The sequence below is a fragment of the Dermochelys coriacea genome, chromosome 6 (assembly GCF_009764565.3).
Source record: "Dermochelys coriacea isolate rDerCor1 chromosome 6, rDerCor1.pri.v4, whole genome shotgun sequence".
Lineage (NCBI taxonomy): Eukaryota > Metazoa > Chordata > Testudines > Dermochelyidae > Dermochelys > Dermochelys coriacea.
In genome coordinates this window covers 14,566,156-14,585,539 of record NC_050073.1, presented here as the reverse complement: position 1 = coordinate 14,585,539, position 19,384 = coordinate 14,566,156, and the positions used below count along the sequence as shown (strand labels likewise).

Here is a 19,384-nt window from a genome sequence, read left to right as displayed (position 1 = left end):
GCTGCCCAGCCCCGTGCGTGGCAGGATCTGGGTCTGGCACCAGCTGCCTGGCCTCGTGCGTGGCAGGGTCCCAGCCCCGGCTGCCTGGCCCCACACAGGTTCCAGGTTCCGGCTGCCTGGTGCTGTGTGGCAGGGTCTGGGTCCTGGCTGCCCAGCGGGGGTATTAGTGAGGTGGGCGCTGCGGTTCTCAACCTGTGGCCCATGTAACACACTGAGAGCCGCATATGCAGCCCACAATTATAAATAGGTTGAGAACCATTACTGTAGGGGAACCTCCTCTAAAGCTTCCTGCACAAGCAAAGTCTGGACCTGCTTCAGGAACAATGTCTTGTAAGAAGAGTCCTTGAAGAAGATGGGCTAGAAGGTGGTGAGAAGAGTTGGCTAAGAATTGCATGGCATTACCCAATCTCATGATGCTTAGGACTCATTTGTCCATGGTAACTGTATGTAAAAGTGAGACAACTAGTCTCCAAACTGAGGAGACAGAGATGGGGGGTATGCAACTAGAATGTTGCCCTAGACAGGCAAGGCAAAATGGGTGCTTGCTGGAGAAGGATTCGCTAACTGGTTGAAACTGGACCCAGAAGTCCTCTTCCTCTGAGATCTCTGACCTTTCCTGAAAAATCTTGCTGCCTCACAGGAAAGGATGACTGGCAGAAAAACCTCTGTGAGTGGTATTGCTACTGCTGCTGTTGATCCACACAGTGATGTCACTTTGTGGTTGGGGTATAAACTCCCAAGGAACAAATAGTAGTGGCCCATGATCCTTAAACAAATTTAGAGTTTCATCCATCTTTTCTGAAAACAAAAATGACTCTCAAAAGGTAAGTCCTTTATGTTTTGCAACCACAAGGCTCTCCTCATGGTCACAGCTGATACCATAATTCTGGATGAAGCATCGCCATGTTCAGAGCCAAATGCAACAAAGTGTTTGCCACCAGATGGTCCTCTGCAGTGAAAAGTTTAAACACTCTCCTGGAGGCTTCCAGCAACTTTCAATTGCCCCAGGGTGGTTTGCACTTAAATATGGTACTATGGTCTGTCATTTCTTTATAAATAAAGGACATTGTGATCCTCCAAGCCCCTGAGGCTTCTTGTTTCTTATAACTGCAGTGGTGCCATTTCCCTTGCTGTAGGTATTAATAATAAATAATAACCAGACTTTGAATTTCTATAGCATCTTCCACCAAAGATCTCAAAGTTCTATTCTTTCGATTTTCCTGGTGCTTATCCATAACTCCAGGTATCTCCCAAATATTAAAACATTCTGGTGGGCCAAATTCTCAGCTGCTATAAATGAGCATAGATCTGTTGACTTCCATGGAGCCTTGCTGATTTACATCACTTGAGAGTCTGACCCAGCATTTGAAATCCTAAAAATGTTCAATATGCTGTTATGATCCACAAAATATCTAGTTAATAGTCTCGCACAAAAACCAAAGAAACTCAGCTGATATTGGAATATCCAAAGACCTGACCCACCTCATCCTGTGTTCTCCAACCCCTCCATCTATGAACTCTAACATCCCTGAAAGCCTGTGAGAAAAGATGCACTTTCAGCACACCTTGGATTGTTCAGATTCCAAGGGACCAAGGAGGGAAGTGAATTTCATAGCCAAGCTCTCCTCAGGGAGAATGTCCTGCCATGATTTCCTCTCATTTATACTGAGGGACCTCCAGCTTGAGCACCTCTACTCATATCCATTGTGGCAACATAAAGTAAGTGGCCCCTCAGGTAGCCAGGGTCTGTGCCAGTTAGGACTTTCTGACATAAAACATACAGCTACTTGAACTTCTGTAAACTGTAGGAAACCAGTGCAATTCTCTGGCTACTGATTTTATATGGTCCCTGCTGAAAAATAGTCAGGGTCACTAGCATCAAGTGTTGATTTCTTGAGGATGGGAAGGGCTACCTTGTGTTTCATGGCCCACCTTGATTATCACTACAAAAGGTTTTCTTCCCTTCCCCCCACCCCCCATCCCCCGCTGGTAATAGCTCATCTTAAGTGATCACTCTCCTTACAGTGTATATGATAACACCCATTGTTTCATGTTCTCTGTGTATATAAATCATCTCCCCACTGTATTTTCCACTGAATGCATCCAATGAAGTGAGCTGTAGCTCATGAAAGCTTATGCTCAAATAAATTTGTTAGTCTCTAAGGTGCCACAAGTACTCCTTTTCTTTTTGTGAATACCGACTAACACGGCTGCTACTCTGAAACTTGTGTTTCAGAGTACATGGTGGAGTGCCCTTCCTGAGAGGGTTGTTTATATTGTTAAGTAACATCTAAGATTACTATAACTGAAAGAGTTCAGAGGAAACCAGTAGTGTATCTTTCTTTCTCCCCACTTTGCTTTGAATTTAACAGCACTTTCACTTTTCACTTAGCAACGAGAAAAATAAATAGAAAAGCATGACTGTAAAACCACATAGATTGGTAGGGAGTTTCAGGGACAAGGGTAGTATCTGAAACTATTGTTAACTCATGTTTTAAAACTGAATAGACTTCAAGTTGACAGCGACCCTTTAATCTGCTGGACATACTGCAAGGCCCATCTTTGCTCCCAGGCCTTTGGGGAGAAGGTTGTGTGAAGGGGAAAGGGAAGTTTTATATTTTATTTGAAGCTTTATTGGTTACTTGTTTTCTGTAGCTTTGGGGGAGCTGGGTATTTGTGGTGGGTGAGCAGTTTATTAATTGTTGCTTTATTACATTAATGAAATTCTAATTTTAATTGCTGACAAGGTGCATGCCTGTTAAATTATTTGCCGTCTTTTAAAAATGGAAATACATAAAGGCTAGGTTGTGACTTTAAGCTTAGTGCTCAGCCCTGAATGAGAGGTGCTGTGTAAATTGTACTAACCTAGCAGGAGTCTCAGAAGGCAGTGTGACAGGTTCTCTCTGAGGGACCCTATAGAATTCACTTCCCCATTGGTCTGACAGAGCTTGGATTTGTTAATCTTACAGGCATGCTGCAGTGCTCCTATTTTCTCACTGGTATTGCACTGGAGGGCTGAAAGCTGAAAGACAATTTAGGTGGTGTCTTAGATCACTGGACTTTAGCTCTTGCAAGAGTCTGTTAATATAGTACTTAGAAAAAATGATGAACTAAGGTTTTGCGTGGTAATTTTTAAATAGCTAACCTTGTGTTTAAAGTTCTGAGAGGTGCCCAGAGCTCTGTACAGGTATCAGGGAATCTAAAGAAAGGTCAATGCTAAAATACAACATTACATTAATATGGACTAATTATGAGCTGAATGTAACACTCTGAATGTTTGCTTAAATTAAATGTTCAGACACATTTACTACTGTATTAAAATAAATGAACCCAAGATTCTCTGTGCTCTGGGTAATTCAGTTCAGAGAAGAATGTACATTTATGTAAGTCACCCTAAATCTATTTCACACACATACATCTACCTTTTTCAAAATACAGAACTCCATTCACATGTTCCCAAGATGTTTCCTCTATATTGCTGGAAAAAGCACCTAAATATAAAGGCCTCCTGTTCTGCATACATTCAGAACAGACATTTGTATCCCCAACTGTGATTTTGTTTCCATGTTCTTTCCAAATGTAAAGACTTCCCCCTCCCCATTTCCAATAATATAATTACGCTTTAGTGAATCTCTTTTATAGACATTGAAACATTGCATTGTCTCTAACCAGTTTCCTTGTTAGGATGGAATACAGGGGGATGTGTTTCCAGCTGCAGTAATTACCTTAATTTTGTAGGAACATAAGATTGCTGCGTAATCGGCTATTACTAATGCAATTACTCTAACAAAAATGGCTCACAAAGAGACAGTGTCAGGGTTACTCCTACATTAGCACAGATAATAGTAATTTAATACTGAGTCATATTTGTCTCTGAAGTGGATAATACTGAATGCCAAATATCTACATTATAATTAAAATTTATGACAGCATTATTTTGTGGTATGCTCATAGGACTGCTTTTTGGTTTTGCCAGTTCCCTACACTCCTCTTCCTGGGCCTAATATCCTAATAGTATTACTATTATTTGTATTACAGTAGTGCTTGGAGGCCCAAACCAAGATCGGGGCCCTGTTGTGCTAGGCACATACATATATAAGGGTATGTCTACTCTGGCAGTTACATCACCGGCAGTTATATCGCCGCTCAGAGAGCGCTGAAGGGAAACCGCTGTTGTGTGTTCACACTGTCAGCTGCCTACACAATATCATGTTCACACTTGTGGCACTTGCATTGGTATTTGGAGCGATGCACTCTGGGCAGCTATCCCACAGAGGATCTCTTCCTCTTCTACTGCTAAGAGTTGAGGGAAGGTGGAGGGGGTCATTGGCATCCTGGGTCCTGTCCCAATGCCCCATAATGCATTGCTTCGCATCCCAGCAATCCCTGTGCTTACATCTGCATTTGGCGCCATCTTCCAATGGTTTGTGTACTGTGCACTCTTTGGTCTGCAGGAATGGATCCTGCACTGTTGACCAATACGCTGCTCGCTCTGACTACACATCATGAGTGGCAGTGGAGTTACTCCTTAAACATTGATCTCGCCACATGTAGTAGCTACAACACAAGATTGCTTGTGGCATTCACAAAGGTGCTGACCACAGTGGAATGCTGCTTCTGGGCTTGGGAAACAAGCACTGAGTGGTGGGATCACATCGTCATGCGGGTCTGGGATGATGAGCAGTGGCTGCAGAACTTTCAGATGAGGAAAGCCACGCTCCTGGGACTGTCTGATGAGCTAATCCCAGCACTCTGGCGCAAGGACATAAGAATGAGAGCTGCCCTGTTGTTGGAGAAGTGTGTGGCAATTGCACTGTGGAAGCTGGCTATTCCAGACTGCTACCGATCGGGATTTCTGGAGCACCTGCTATGTTTTAGCGTCTTATGGAGAAAGTTATGGGAGACATAAATTTACTGCAAGTGTTAGTTTATTTGGATGACCTGACTGTATTTGGAAGAACCTTGGAGGAGCATGAAGAAAAATTTCTTAAAGTTCTAGATCAGTTGGAAACTTATGGGTTGAAGCTTTCAATTGACAAATGCCAGTTCTGCAGAACCTTGATGAAGTACATGGATCACATTGTGTCTCAAGAGGGTGTGAGTACTGATCCTGACAAAATAGATGCCCTCACTACATGGCCACATCCAAGTAATTACAGAGAACTCAAGACCTTTCTTAGATTTAGTGGCTACTACCGCAGATTTGTAAAGAACTATGCTACCATTGTAAAACCCCTGAATGATCTTACCCATGGGTACCAGTCCAGCAAGAACAAATCTAAGACCAAGAATAAGGGGAGGTCCCCAAAGGCTCCCAAGCAGAGACATTATGGCCCCTTAGAACCATTTGGCCCACGGTGGGATGAGAGATGTGAAAGGGACATTAGTGATAGTAGAGCAGCCAGCTGAAGGAGATCCGTGTGAGAGTCAGAGGCCCATAAGAGTCTTCATGGGTGCGTTACAGAAGCTCTGGGTCTGCTCCCTGAAAGCATGCCATCTGCCTCAGTGAATTATATTGTGTTAAACCAATCTCCGTTGCCCATGCTCAATGTGGCTGACTGGCAAGAAGCCCAGCTGTAAAATATTGAAATTTGTGATACACTACTTGGCAAAAGGGAGGGGTGAAGCCCTGCTGTGATTATCCCACTTACCCCTGAGGGTAAACTACTATTGAGAGAATGGACCAAACTAAAACTGATTCAGGGAGTGCTGCATCGAATTACCATTGACCCTTTACAACAGCAATGAATGCAACTAGTGCTACCAAAAGAGTACAGGGCCCTGGCCATGAGGGCCCTGCGTGATGACTTTGGATATTTAGGAATGGAGAGAACCCTGAAACTTATTTGTAGTAGGTTCTATTGGCCCCAGATGGCAGAAGATGTTCATAGGAAATGTGAGACATGCGCTCAATGTGTTCAATGGAAAACTCTGCCCACAAGAGCTGCATATCTGAAGAATATTACCAGCAGAAAGCCTTTGGAGCTGGTATGCATTGACTTCTTGTCTTTAAAAGTGCACAAGAGGAATGTCGGGAATATTTTAGTAGTGACTGACCATTTTACACGGTATGCACAGGCATATCCCACACGTGACCAGAGAGTCACCACCGTCGCTCGAATGCTGTGGGAGAAATATTTTTCAGTATATGGGTTCCCAGCTCGGATACACTCCAATCAAGGGTGGGACTTTGAGAGTCACCTTCGGAAGGAGGTGCTGAGGATAGCAGGAATTAAAAAGTCTAGGACAACGCCTTATCACCTGCAAGATCATTCTCAGCCAGAGAGGTTTAATCGAACTCTGTTAGATATGTTGGGGACTTTATGGCCAGAGCAGAAGGCAACCTGGAGCCAGCATGTTGTGTTTTTGATGCATGCCTACAACCCCACAAAGAACGATGCTACGGGAGTTTGGGCGAGAACCAAGATTATTCATAGACTTGTACTTTGGCACATCAAGATGGAGACAGCTATGAAATTAATCAGCAATATGTATCCCAACTAAGAGAAAAGCTGCAGGATGCTTATTGCTTAGCTATGTCTGCAGCTCGGAAAAACTCAGACCGTAACAAGCATCGGTATAATGCTAGGTAGTGTTCGCAGGCGCTCCAGCAGGAGGATAGAGTTCTGCTGTGAAATTTGGGTATTGCTGGCAAACACAAGATAGCCGACAGATGGAAAGCAATACCTTACCTGGTGGAGGAAAAACTGGGAGATCTGCCGGTCTACAAGATCAAACCTGAAGTGGGGCCACAGCAAATAAAGACAGTACATAGAAACCTTTTACTCCCTGTGGGGGAGTTGGTAGACACCCCTTATGAAGTGGACCACAAGATGGCAACTGGGCAGAACAAATGTGCTAGACCAAAGCCATCATCCTACATGGACAGTGGGCCCCCTGTGGATATCCTACCCCTACTCAGCACATCTGAGAATGAGTTTGAGGAGGAAGAAATGATCATGGTGTATCCTAAAATGGAGATGAGATTTCGGTCTCGATCAGCTGAACCAAGGGAGAGAACCACTTCTTCAGCCCTAAACCCCATGGAGAAAGTGTTTAGGCCCTTTGCTGGCACACCCATGCCACCAATGAGATTGCCCTGCGATGACACATCTAGGTTATTGGACAGTGGAAACATACAGCTGGCAGGTGTCCTGGATGCCTTGGACCTTCCACTACTAGAATCAGAGATGCAGAGGCCTATGCCAGTAGCCGAGGGATCCTCAAAAGAACCCTCACCATCCCTTGCCCAAGAAGATGTCCCCCACTGCCCCTGCAATGCCCACTCTCAATAGGTGGGACAGGGTTATAAGGCCAGTAAGCTGGTTAACTCATGATGCACTTTGGGTGGCTAGTGAAGAACCAATACATTTAGTTCACAAGCTTGTGGAAGCCATAGTGGGTTTCCTGAGGTCCTTTGGCAGAGACTAATGAATTTGGTATAATATCAAGTGTGATTTGTCAGGATGACAAATTCTTGGCTGGGGGGAGGATGTAAGCAGAGTTTGAATGAGCTCTCCCCTGACATCTAGTGGTGAGCTGTGTGGAAAAAGACTTCAGGATCTGATCTTGTTTGCATGGACACACCCACCCTGACTAGGTGCTCAGCATGATGCGATTGCTTGCCCAATGATTACTTGTGGCTGATGTTGGATCCCCAGTCTCCTTGTTATAGGGGCAGGAGTAATAAAGTGTTGTTATCCTTGTTGTGTGAACTGAGGGCAGCAGAACTGCACCTGGCATACTCCGCTGGAGGGATTCACCCTCATGTGAACGGCACTCGCTAGGTAGAGGACATGGGTTCCAAAGCCCAATGAGTTGAGAGAGGGTGGGGGATAGGTATTTGTACTTGGTGGTGTGGGCCCTGTTTAAGGGTTCTAGACACCATTTGACCATTTCTTTCTCCATGGTATAATAAAAGAGCTAATTTATATTCAATTGAGAGTCTTATTACATGCTGCAGAGCTACTTTGGGACAGTGTCTCTATTGCAAGAGATTGCCCAGTGTACACCATCAGTATGGCTCCCCCACTAACCGCTGAAATCACTAAGAGCTGTGTTAAGTGGGGGGCCCTGAAGACATCTTGGTGAGTGGGTGGCTGGTGGAGAGGCGCAGCAAGTGGCCAGTAGGGCAGTTGGCGGTGAGGCGTGGCAAGCAGCCAGCAGGGTGGCTGGTGGTGCAGGCCAGAGCAGAGCCCCGCAGAGAGGCGTGGCAATCGGCCATTGGGGTGATGACCGAGTGCCTGAGCAGTGGAGCATGCAACGTGCCTCTTTACTCCCCCCGCCTGCACAGGGCCAGAAAGATTAATAAAGCCACACAAGAAGGGTGTGGCAGAACTGGGAATTGAACCCAGGTTTCTTGAGTTCAGTACCTCCAGTTCAGTGCCTTAGTCATAAGACCATCCCTCTCCAGGGTAAAATACTGTGTAATGCAGATATAGCCTGCATTCTAATTAGTGCCATTCTTAATCCTACTAATCATTTGGAAGAACAGAATTTATTTTACTGAAAAATGGTAGCAAATAGGCCTGCTGTAATTTAAGGAAATTAAACTGAACATTGCATAGCATAAAAAGAAACTCTATCAGGAAAACATCTATATGAGGGAGACAGAGAGAGGAATTAAATAAAAGACATTCAAAGTTTTAAAAATAAATTATATGCAGGATCATGAATAAATGATTCAGGAAATACACTTAAATTAAATAGTAAATTATAATGTCCTTTTAAACGTAATTTAAAGTTCAGAGCAGAGGGAGGGAAGGTCCCCCACCTCTGTTATTTTTGTGAGGAGTGGATTTAACACAGCGTTTGTCATAGGAATACATTGTGTTTGGATATTTGTGTGGTTTTTGTGAAAATGCGGTTTCAGCATTTATTTGAAACACATGATATTCAACGTTAAATACCAAAATGCATTGAGAAGTCTGTTTAACTTGCTGAATAAGAAAAATCTGCAGACAGGAAGAAAGTCATTATAATAACAGGTTTCAGAGAAGCAGCCGTGTTAGTCTGTATTCGCAAAAAGACAAGGAGTACTTGTGGCACCTTAGAGACTAACAAATTTATTTGAGAGCATAAGCTTTCGTGAGAACAGAATTTTCCACTGCATCTGATGAAGTGAGCTGCAGCTCACGAAAGCTCATGCTCAAATAAATTTGTTAGTCTCTAAGGTGCCACAAGTATTCTTTTTCTTTTTATTATAGTAACAGAAATTGTCAGACCAGACCAAAGTTTCAACTAGTCTGGTACCTTTTCTCTGCAGTTGCCAACACTAAGTTTCAGAAGAAAGAAGAAAAGGAGTACTTGTGGCACCTTAGAGACTAACAAATTTATTAGAGCATAAGCTTTCGTGAGCTACAGCTCACTTCATCGGATGCATCCGATGAAGTGAGCTGTAGCTCACGAAAGCTTATGCTCTAATAAATTTGTTAGTCTCTAAGGTGCCACAAGTACTCCTTTTCTTTTTGCGAATACAGACTAACACGGCTGCTACTCTGAAACCTTTCAGAAGAAAGTGCAAAATCCCCATGTTGTTGAAGCTTAATAATAAATAAACAATAATAATAATAAAGGTGCAATACCATACCATGGAGGGAATGCCTTCATGTCCTCAGCCGATGATCAGTTTATGAAATTAAGTATTTAAGTATTAATTACTGTAGTTTTCATGTTGCTAGTATAATTGCTGATATTACAAAACTCTAAATATTTGCACATTTAAAATATTTGCATGATTTGATAAGACTAGTTTCCCCTCTGATTAGCTAATTTAAATGCTTTATGTCTAAATAAAATAGATGAAATTCTGTTCTCAGATTCACCAGTGTAAATCCATTGGAGTCAGTGGAGTTGCATTGATTCACGTGAGAGGAGAATTAGGCTCAATATGCAGTATCTGTATATAGACTGATAAAGGATGGATTGGAACTCTGCTGTACAATACTGAAGTGAAATATCCTGTTAGTGCAGTGCAACTGGATATGATGCAAAAACAAGCATCCTGAGAAAGTCTTATTGAAGAATTTTTGCTTCTGAGGGTTTGTCTACATGGCGCAGCAATGCCCACTAATGGGGTGTGAATTTTAAAGAGCACCAACATGCTGTGTACTAACTGGCCTCTGTAGACCCTGGTAGTGCACACTAAGTGCTCCCTAGTGCATGTTACTGTAGTGCTATGGAATCAGTAACTATGTTAACACACAGTAGGGAACATTTAGTGTACACCAGCAGAGTCTACATGGGCCAGTTAGTGTGCAGCATGTGGTGTGCTTTAGAATTCACAACCCTCTAGCATGCATTATCAAGCTGCGTAGACAAACCCTGTGATAAAGTAAGCTATTAATATGTTAATTTCAAACACTGATTCTATAAATTGCTCAAAATACAGAATGCTGTAGCATGTACATTACCTATAAGCAGTAGAAGCTATTGATTGTCATAAATAAGTTCTGAAGCATACACTACCTCTTATGTTTTATTTGCTTTTTTATACATATGGTTCACAACAAAGTTATATTAAATAAAAACAATGACATTTGAAATACCTGGAAAGAAGATTTAGGCTTTCATTTAGCAAAGCACTTAACTCGCTTAATTTTATTCATGTGAATAGTCCTTGTTGAAGGTGATGGGATTACCCAGGTGATTAAATTTAAACCTGTATTTAAATGCTTTCCTGGACCAGGGGCATAGTGGAAGAATACTATGAGAAATAGAAAAAAACAAATGAAATAAAAACACTGCTCTGTCATATCGAACTCCAGTATAGAGCAGTGTGGAAGTGTTTTTAGAACATTAGTATATGTGATAACATATAAAACTTGGAAATAAATTCATTAAATATTTATTGTGTGAATAAAGATGGACCTAAGTGAGAATGCAAAAATGTGAACACCTTCAAAATACCGTTATCTGCAGGTAGATTGAATATTGACAGGTACAGTATATATGGACCAAACCCAAATATTCACAAAACTCCCACAAAAATGGGCAGTGAATGTTTAATCCCTTTTAAAGTAGTGCAGCTCTACTTATTATAATTGGAAGAGCAGGTGTGGGGATAGGGTCTAGAGAAAACTTTGAGGCCCTGATTTTCAGCTGCGCCTCCATCTAATCTCCATTTCTGCAGGTGTTTTTGGGCACCCGTAGTGAACTGCATATATAAATATCAATCATTCACATCTAACTACCAGATTTGAGGGAGCAAAATTGCAACTGCAAAAATGAAGGCCATATCTAAAAATCTTGAGTTTAATATTTAATTTTTTCCCCAAACTGGAAAAGTAGAGAAAACATCAGAAGATGTATATTACAAGTTATAAAGTAGCTCTCTACTCTTCTGATTTTAATAAGTACTTTCATAGTACTAAAAGGGACCTAATCCTAAATCCTAAAATAGGCCTCTTTTGGGGCTTAATCCTAAAATTATTGACTTCGATACCTCACTTAGGTAAACTCCCCTCAAAATCATGTAAATTATTTGGATTTCAATGGCAGTTTTGTTTGGGTAAAGACTTCAGAATTTGGCCCAAAGCAATGATATTGTTTTATGGAAAAATTCTTTAACGTAAGTAAAATATTCTAGGTGACTCTTAAATGTTTTGGTCCTGATTCTGATCTCACTTAAACCACTATAATTCAGAATCAACTGAGTTAAAGTCAATGGAGTTAAGTCAGTGTGAGATCAAAATCAGCCCACTGAGTATTAATAGTACTCAGAATACAGTGACGAGCAATAAAGTGAACACTCATTAGTTTTCAAATACATTGCACATTACTCAACTGTCAGCCCTTTGGACTTAAATTCTGGATGTAGAATTTGTGATAAACATCTCCCAAACTCTTCCAAGATCATTTGTTCTGCTAGACAAAGAGAGTAAGCTTCTTTTTCTGCCTCTTCAGCTTGTGCCAGGAGACAAGCACACGTTGCTTCAACCACTTCCCAGGATATACATGTAGTAGGGTGCCTGTCAGGGAAAAAACACAATATAAAATACTTGAATAGTAAACACTCAATATGTGAAAGGCAAATTTACACTCTACTAAACTTACTGAAATTGAAAATACATAGTGCTGAGTCATGGTAGTTGCATAGTTACTAGATAGCATATTCCTGTGGGACATCTTAGTCCTCTACTTGTAACAGCTCTAGAAGCCAACAAGCTACTTCTGAATCCTCCTAATTAATCACAGAGAAGATAGTTTTCAGAGTAGCAGCCTTGTTAGTCTGTTTTCTCAAAAAGAAAAGGAGGACTTGTGGCACCTTAGAGACTAACAAATTCATCAGATGCAAGTGAGCTGTAGCTCACGAAACCTTATGTTCAAATAAATTTGTTAATCTCTAAGGTGCCACAAGTCCTCCTTTTCTTTTTATGTAAGATAGTGTTCACACTAAGGGATAAGTGCATCCAAGTGCTGCATATATAGTACAAGTTGGGAAAGATGGTGCAATGAATTTCTTTCCTCTTTTGTAAGAAACAGATTCCCACCTTTACAGTCAAGGAACATGGTCTACCATTTAAGAGGCCTAGTCAGGCACCATGATATTTGTTGCAGGAAGCAACACACATTAGCTGGAAACATACTCAGCTCATGTTTAAGGAAAAGGCAGTGAGTGTCCTTCCTGGCACACAGAGCCATCTTGCTTCAAGTCAACAGGATGACTCTTGTAACCACCATATGGTTGTCATCATTCCACTCCCACTGCAGCATGACTCAAGCAAGTAATGGCAGGACTTAGTATTAACTAACTAATTAATCAACCTCACAAGTACATGCACAAACAGCAAGCCTAAAAAACTATTTAAATTAATCAAAATAAGTCACCAGTCAGTTTTTAAAACAGAATTAATAATATGATTTTTTAAAATTATATATGAAGGTTAAAAAACAAAAAGCCGTGGTTGATGCAGTGAAAAATTCATCTTGCATAGAAGCTTCTGGGTCTGATGCAAAGTCCACTGAAGTCAATGGAGAGACTCCTATAGCTTTCAATGGGCTTTGGATCCTTATTAAGTTTTATTATGTTTATTAGGATGGTCCCTAGGGTCCACAAAAGAATGGGGTCCTGTTGGGCTGGGCACTGTTAAGAGTAGTAGACAGTCCCTGCCCCATATAGCTTACAATCTACACGGGCAAGACAGACAACAGGTAGAGGGGAAAAGGGTATAACATACAAGCAGGGTGAACAATGTGATCACCTGTAAACATTGTGTAAATGCCATTTTAAAAAAATTCTTTGGCCACGATTTTGTTAAGAGGGGATTAGCTAAATCGAAAGTCAAATGAAGGGAGAAGGGATGCTAAAACTGAGTGGGACGGGGAAGAGAGAAGAAGGGGGGGAAGGATCAGGTCCTCAATCAGTAAAAAAGTAATTGCAGTTTGGTAAGTAGGTGTAATATTTATAAACCCTAAGCGATGCATAGTGTATTCCTAACGGGTTTGTCTTAAATGACCTTTCTAATCCTATAAATCCAAAATTATGTCTGGATCCACAGATATCTGTTATACAAACCATTAGTCAATATTAGTCACTATTTTTTAGATAACCCAGTGATGGGCACTTCAGAAAAATCTAAAATAACATGGACAGATAGATGGACTTGATTTTGTTAATGCCAAATATTCACCTGTCTCGTCTAGATTTTGATAACATTTCAAATGTAGATGTTGAAACAAGGATGTTTCCTTCATTATTTCTAATCTCTGTGTAGTTTGGCATGTTCATTAGTGTTTTTCGATCTGGGCTTTCTTCATAATTTTTGCAACCAATGCATTTGCAAATAGAGGAACACATAATTTTCGCCTGGAAAAAACAAAATATTTTGATTTAAACAAACACTAAAATCATAAATTACTAAACATACATAAGAGTATCCATTGGAGCCGTGCTACCACAGACTCACCCTGACTGTTCCAGTCCTGGAGACTCCCAGAGGGAGACTAGAGAAAAGTCAACAGAGCAAGGGGCTATTATCAGCTTTTCCAAGTATTCTCTGTGGGGCACAGAGGGGAATGATTGGGATGTATATGCCTCGGACCCTGCACATGGCCCGCCCACCCACTCCTTCCCTCTAGCCTACCTAGTCTCCTTCAGCTCCCCCAGCATGGACTGCAGACATGTGGAGGACTTTGCTGGATCAGATGGGAGGGCAATGACACAGAAGCAACTGAGCCACCCTTCCACATGGACAGGAAAAATCTGCACTTGGGGCCTGATCCAAAAGTCCAATGAAGCCAATGGGAAACTGTCCTCTGCCTTCAAATACTTTTGGATCGGGGTGGGACAAGGCCCTTAAGGGACCACACAACAACTGAGAACTGGTGGAGCGTAGTTGTGCTTTGCTTCTCCCAACACAGCCTTTCCCCATCCCCTACACTAGAGCAAGGAGTGCAGTTGGCATAGGAGATGGCTGAGAGCTCCTCCACCCCCATAGGGAAATTCTTAGCTCGTGAGCCACAGCCAGATCAGAGAAAAGAATCTGTCCCCCTAAGTTGAATAAGATTTAAAACGAACAATCTGAGAGGGGAAAAGAAAAATATTTATTTTTAGTGTCTAACATTATTTATGCAAAAACAGCTGGATCAGAACACATCCATTTTCATTAAGAACATGATTAATGCTAGGAAAGTTCACTTGACTAACCTCAAAGCACTCACAATAATTCTTAAGGCATCCTGAGCGCTTGCAATTACATCCTTTGTTGTGGCGAGGTTTAATATCCCCCAGTTTCCCTTTCCCAATCTTTGGTAGGAAAGCTTCTGGGTTTCTGTCAAGACAAGCCTAGAACAAAAAGCATTGGCATGTGAGATATTCACAGAAATTTTCTTTATATAAAATACAAGATCAACTGTGCTTATGAAAAAAAAAGTACTTACCTGTAATTCTTATTCTCTGAGGTATGTGCAATAGACCCACACCTCTGAGTCTGGATATCTAGTGTAAAATAAGTGAGAATTCCTATAACTCAAAATTCTGAGCTGACAGGGCTCCGCCAAGGGTACCATGTGCTGTCCCTCTTATGGTAAACTCTAGTGACTCCTACTCTACAGCTCATTTAGGATTAGTCTGGTATACAGCACATTATTCTTAAATAATCTTAATATAATATGGCTCAATCACGAAATGCTAAAGGTCACTCATTGTGCAAACTGAAGCCACTGTCACCAGAAATATAACATTCCATGTAAGAAACTTGAAGTCACTGGTATTTATCTGAGGAGGTTTCACCAGATTTATAAATACCATACTAAGGGTCTGATTTAAAGCCCTTTTGTTGAAGACAATGGGAGTCTTTCAGTTGACTTCAATGGGTTTTCAATCAGGCCTTAAGATTTCATGACACCAAGGACTTCCAAAAGGCAGGCTTTAAATGTAACAAGCCCCTCATGAATTGGAGGAAAAGGGACAGCAGAGAAATTGGTCTGCCTTCAGCATGGTGATACACACAACTGAAACAGGACCCAGAGGTGAAAATAAGTTGGTATGCCCCGGTACGGAGTACTGGCAAGAGCTGGTGTGCCGTACCCGGCTGGATTGGCTTCCCCAGGCGCAATTTAAAGGAACTGCGGCTCCCAACAGCGGCTGAAGCTCCTGGCCCTTTAAATTGCTGCCAGAGCCCTGGGATAGTGGCGGCGGGGCTGGGGAGGAGATTTAAAGGGCCGGGCGGTAGCGGCAGCCGAGCCCTGGGCCCTTTAAATCGTCTCTGGAGCCCCGCCGCCGCTTCCCCAGGGCTCTGGCAGGCTCTGGGGACGATTTAAAGGACCCAGGGCAATAGTGGCGGCTGGAGCCCCGTCCCCGGAGCCCTGCTATCAGAGACCTGGGGAAGCGGCAGCGGGGCTCCGGGGACGATTTAAAGGGCCCAGGGCTCTGGCAGCCGCTACCACCCCAGGCCCTTTAAACCACTGCCAGAGCCCCCGGTTGCTGCTGTTACCCCAGGGAGGGGGAAGGAGGCACTTGCTGGTACAGGGTGGGCCGGGGCTGGCTCTGACCCCCCTCAGCCCCGCCCCTTCCAGGGGCCAGAGCTGGCCCCAGCCCAGCCCCGTACTGGTAAGTCCCTAGACTTACTTTCACCCCTGCAGGAACCAAATATACTCTCCCAAATATATTCTCCAGGATGCAATCTGAAGTAGCAAGGAGAACTTCAGGCACCTGCTTGGAGAGTCCAAACCTCTCCAGCTTTACCATCCAAAGAGCCATGCTGACGCTGACACAGAAAGAAATCCAAGGGTATGATGCACTGAAGTGCCATGGTTTTGTGTGATCAGATGTGACAAAACTCTCAGTCTGATGAGATCAGCATCAGCTACTACCACTATTCACATGCTTAGAACCATATTGGGGAATTCCTGACAGTTGCACTCTAGGAGCACAGACCAAGTAATAAAGAGTTATTACAAAGCACCTACCTTTGGAGAATAGATTTCTTTTATGTTACAAATTTTACAAAAATTAGCTAGATAATATAATTCCGTAGTAACAGCTGAGACAGATATACTATATTGCTTCTTGCATAGCAATTAGCCCTCCATTTTTCACTCTTTTATTCCCCTCAAAGGTTAATCAAAGGCTCCATATATGGAGATAACCTTCCTTCCAAGACAGCAGGTTCAACATGGCTGCCATTAAAGAGCTTTTATATTACTGCATGAGTCATACAGAACGAGTAAAAAAAGAGTCCTGTGAAATGCCCATTCCTCTCAGCTGTTGAGGTCTGTCAGATTGGATAGCAACTTGGATATCAGTTTCTTCTGTTTGATTTTGAGACATTACACATTTTTTCTTCCAAGTGAAAATCTTTTCTTAAATTAAATTCTGATATGCTCCACTTCCTTCCAATTTTTTTGGAGGACATACCTCACAGTTCAGCTAAAATAGTACCGATTACGGTACAAAAGGATCAAAAGTCCTATGAAGTGAATGAAAATTTTTAACTGCAATGACTTTTTTTTATTTAAAAACAATATACAGACTATACTCCACTTACTCTATCTAGGTTTTAAATCGAATTATTTTAAATTACAGAATGTTTGAAGCCAAACCAAAACCAACAAAAACACTTATATATTTTTTCCTGTCTGAACTAGATACATATTGTACTTTTATTACCTTAATAGCTTTAAACCGCTCAGTTTCATGAAGTGGATTGTTGTAACAATTATTACAGTTGCAGTTGCTGCAAAAATCACCATTGGCAAAGCAATCGCAATATCTGTGATTAACAAAGCAAATATATATACAAATTTAGTATTTTTCATCATTCTCCTTTTTCAAGAAAGAATTTTTGGTAACCAAACAAGAAACATATATGTCTCACACACATACTATATCTGATGCTTACTTCTCTCTCGCACATTTTATAATTTATGCCAAAATCATAATGACATAATGAAATTCTATCAGCATCTGTATCTTTCTCTCTATATATATATACATGGAGAGGCGTGAGCCCCAAGTATACAGAAGTTGATACAATTTCATAATGTTCTTGCCACATATTATAATCAATATTATTTAGTTTCAGGTTTTATTCTTCAAAACTCTGGACCATATGTAGTCATGTACACCTCTGGGCCAGATCCACTGGTGGTGTAAACAGGCCTAGCTTCAATGACCACAATGGCATTACACTAATTTACATCCACTAAGGATCTGACCCTCTTTGGTTTTAACCCAACAAACTAGTTGTGTATTTTGGGACATGTATGCATTCTATTTCGTGTTTTCTAAGTTTTGCCTTTTCCAAAATAAACTTAGCTCATATTTCATAATAAATGCTAGTTGGTTAGTTACTTACAATTTCAAACACTGAGATTTGGTACAGTTACATGGTTTTTTAGACTTTGTATCCCATGAACTAAGAGGCAATCTATAAAGATTAAAAAAGAAAAGGTATTAGATGATACTTGAAAGTAAAAACTTATGAAAATAAATTATGATTCTTTTCCCCCCAAACCACAAATCCTGACTTTTTAGCATCAGATATCAGTATTATTTAAAGATGATTTGCAAATACAGCATAATTAAGAAAGATTCATTAGCTATAGAATTATATGGTGAATTCCCCATAGTTAGATTTAGAGTCATCAGCATATAAATTAACTTTTAAAACTGATATATTTTATTCTTTCAGGTCCCCAAAGTCCAAATCACTGACTCCAAGTGATGCCTAGCATGCGCTATGCTTGTAACATCACATCAACTATGGAGTCTGCCGGAACATACAGCAGGCCTATCGGACGGTTTAGGAGACGTCAGATAAACTCAGATTTTTTTTAAAGCATATTATGTAGGTTTTCTCAATTCTTTTAATGTAGCATGAAATAAAGGAATATCAAATTCTTGAAATATTTCAGAGTTGAAAGAAAGGAAAGGACCCCAGATGTGACTGGGCCTATGGAAAGGTGATGGGGAGAGAGGAGAATCTGGTTTTTATTGAAGTTTTCAGCTGGGGTTTTACTGAAGAGTTAGAGTATGGGATAAATCTGCAGCACTACAGAGAGTTTGCAAAGAGTTTGGAGTGCAGAAGGTAGAAGATATATGTAGTGATCCAAAAAATCCAAAACTAAAACAAGGTCTGTTTCATGGCTTTTGTCAAGGGAAATCATGCCTCACCAATCTATTAGAATTCTTTGAAGGGGTCAACAACTATATGAACAAGGGTGCTCCAGTGGATATAGCGTACTTGGACTTTCAGAAAGCCTTTGACAAGGCCCCTCACCAAAGGCTCTTAAGTAAAGTAAGCCATTATGGGATAAGAGGGAAGGTCCTCTCATGGATCAGTAACTGGTTAAAAGACAGGAAACAAAGGGTAGGAATTAATGGTCAGTTTTAATAATGGAGAAAGGTAAATAGTGGTCATCAAGGGATCTGTACTGGATCCAGTGCTGTTCAACATATTCATAAATGGTCTGGAAAAAGTGGTGTACAGTGAGGTGGCAAAATTTGCAGATGATACAAAATTACTCAAGATACTTAAGTCCAAAGCAGACTGCGAAGAGTTACAAAGGGATCTCATAAAACTGGATGACTGGACATCAAAATGGCAGATGAAATTCAATGTTATGAATGCAAAGTAACCCACATTAGAAAACATAAGCCCAACTATACATGCAAAATGATAAGTTCTAAATAAGCTGTTACAACTCAAAAAAGAGATCTTGGCGTCTTTGTGGATAGTTCTCTCAAAACATCCGCTCAATGTGCAGCAGCAGTCAAAAAAGCGAACAGAATGTTGGGAATCAATGGGACCAATACAGCATTGGAGAGTATGACAAACAGTTGTTAAAATTAAATGCTCTAAGTAGAGCTGTACAAAGGAAGCCACCTTTTGCAGGGTTCAACTGTGATGTCCTGGCCCTTTAAATGTTTGAGCATAACCCT

General features: G+C 41.3%; 1 protein-coding gene across 1 annotated transcript in view; it reads right to left on the bottom strand.

Moving 5' to 3' along the window:
• Positions 1 to 10,464: 10,464 nt before the first annotated feature.
• The window catches only part of TESMIN (testis expressed metallothionein like protein), a 37,821-nt gene continuing 28,901 nt past the window's right edge, over positions 10,465 to 19,384 (bottom strand). Inside the window, exons 8-12 of the mRNA XM_043517915.1 lie at positions 17,799 to 17,870; positions 17,111 to 17,213; positions 14,648 to 14,785; positions 13,632 to 13,807; positions 10,465 to 11,969 (exon numbers count right to left, since the gene is read on the bottom strand). Of these exons, the coding sequence (XP_043373850.1) occupies positions 11,777 to 11,969; positions 13,632 to 13,807; positions 14,648 to 14,785; positions 17,111 to 17,213; positions 17,799 to 17,870 (682 nt within the window). The 3' untranslated portion in view covers positions 10,465 to 11,776. The remainder of the gene's footprint in view (positions 11,970 to 13,631; positions 13,808 to 14,647; positions 14,786 to 17,110; positions 17,214 to 17,798; positions 17,871 to 19,384) is intronic.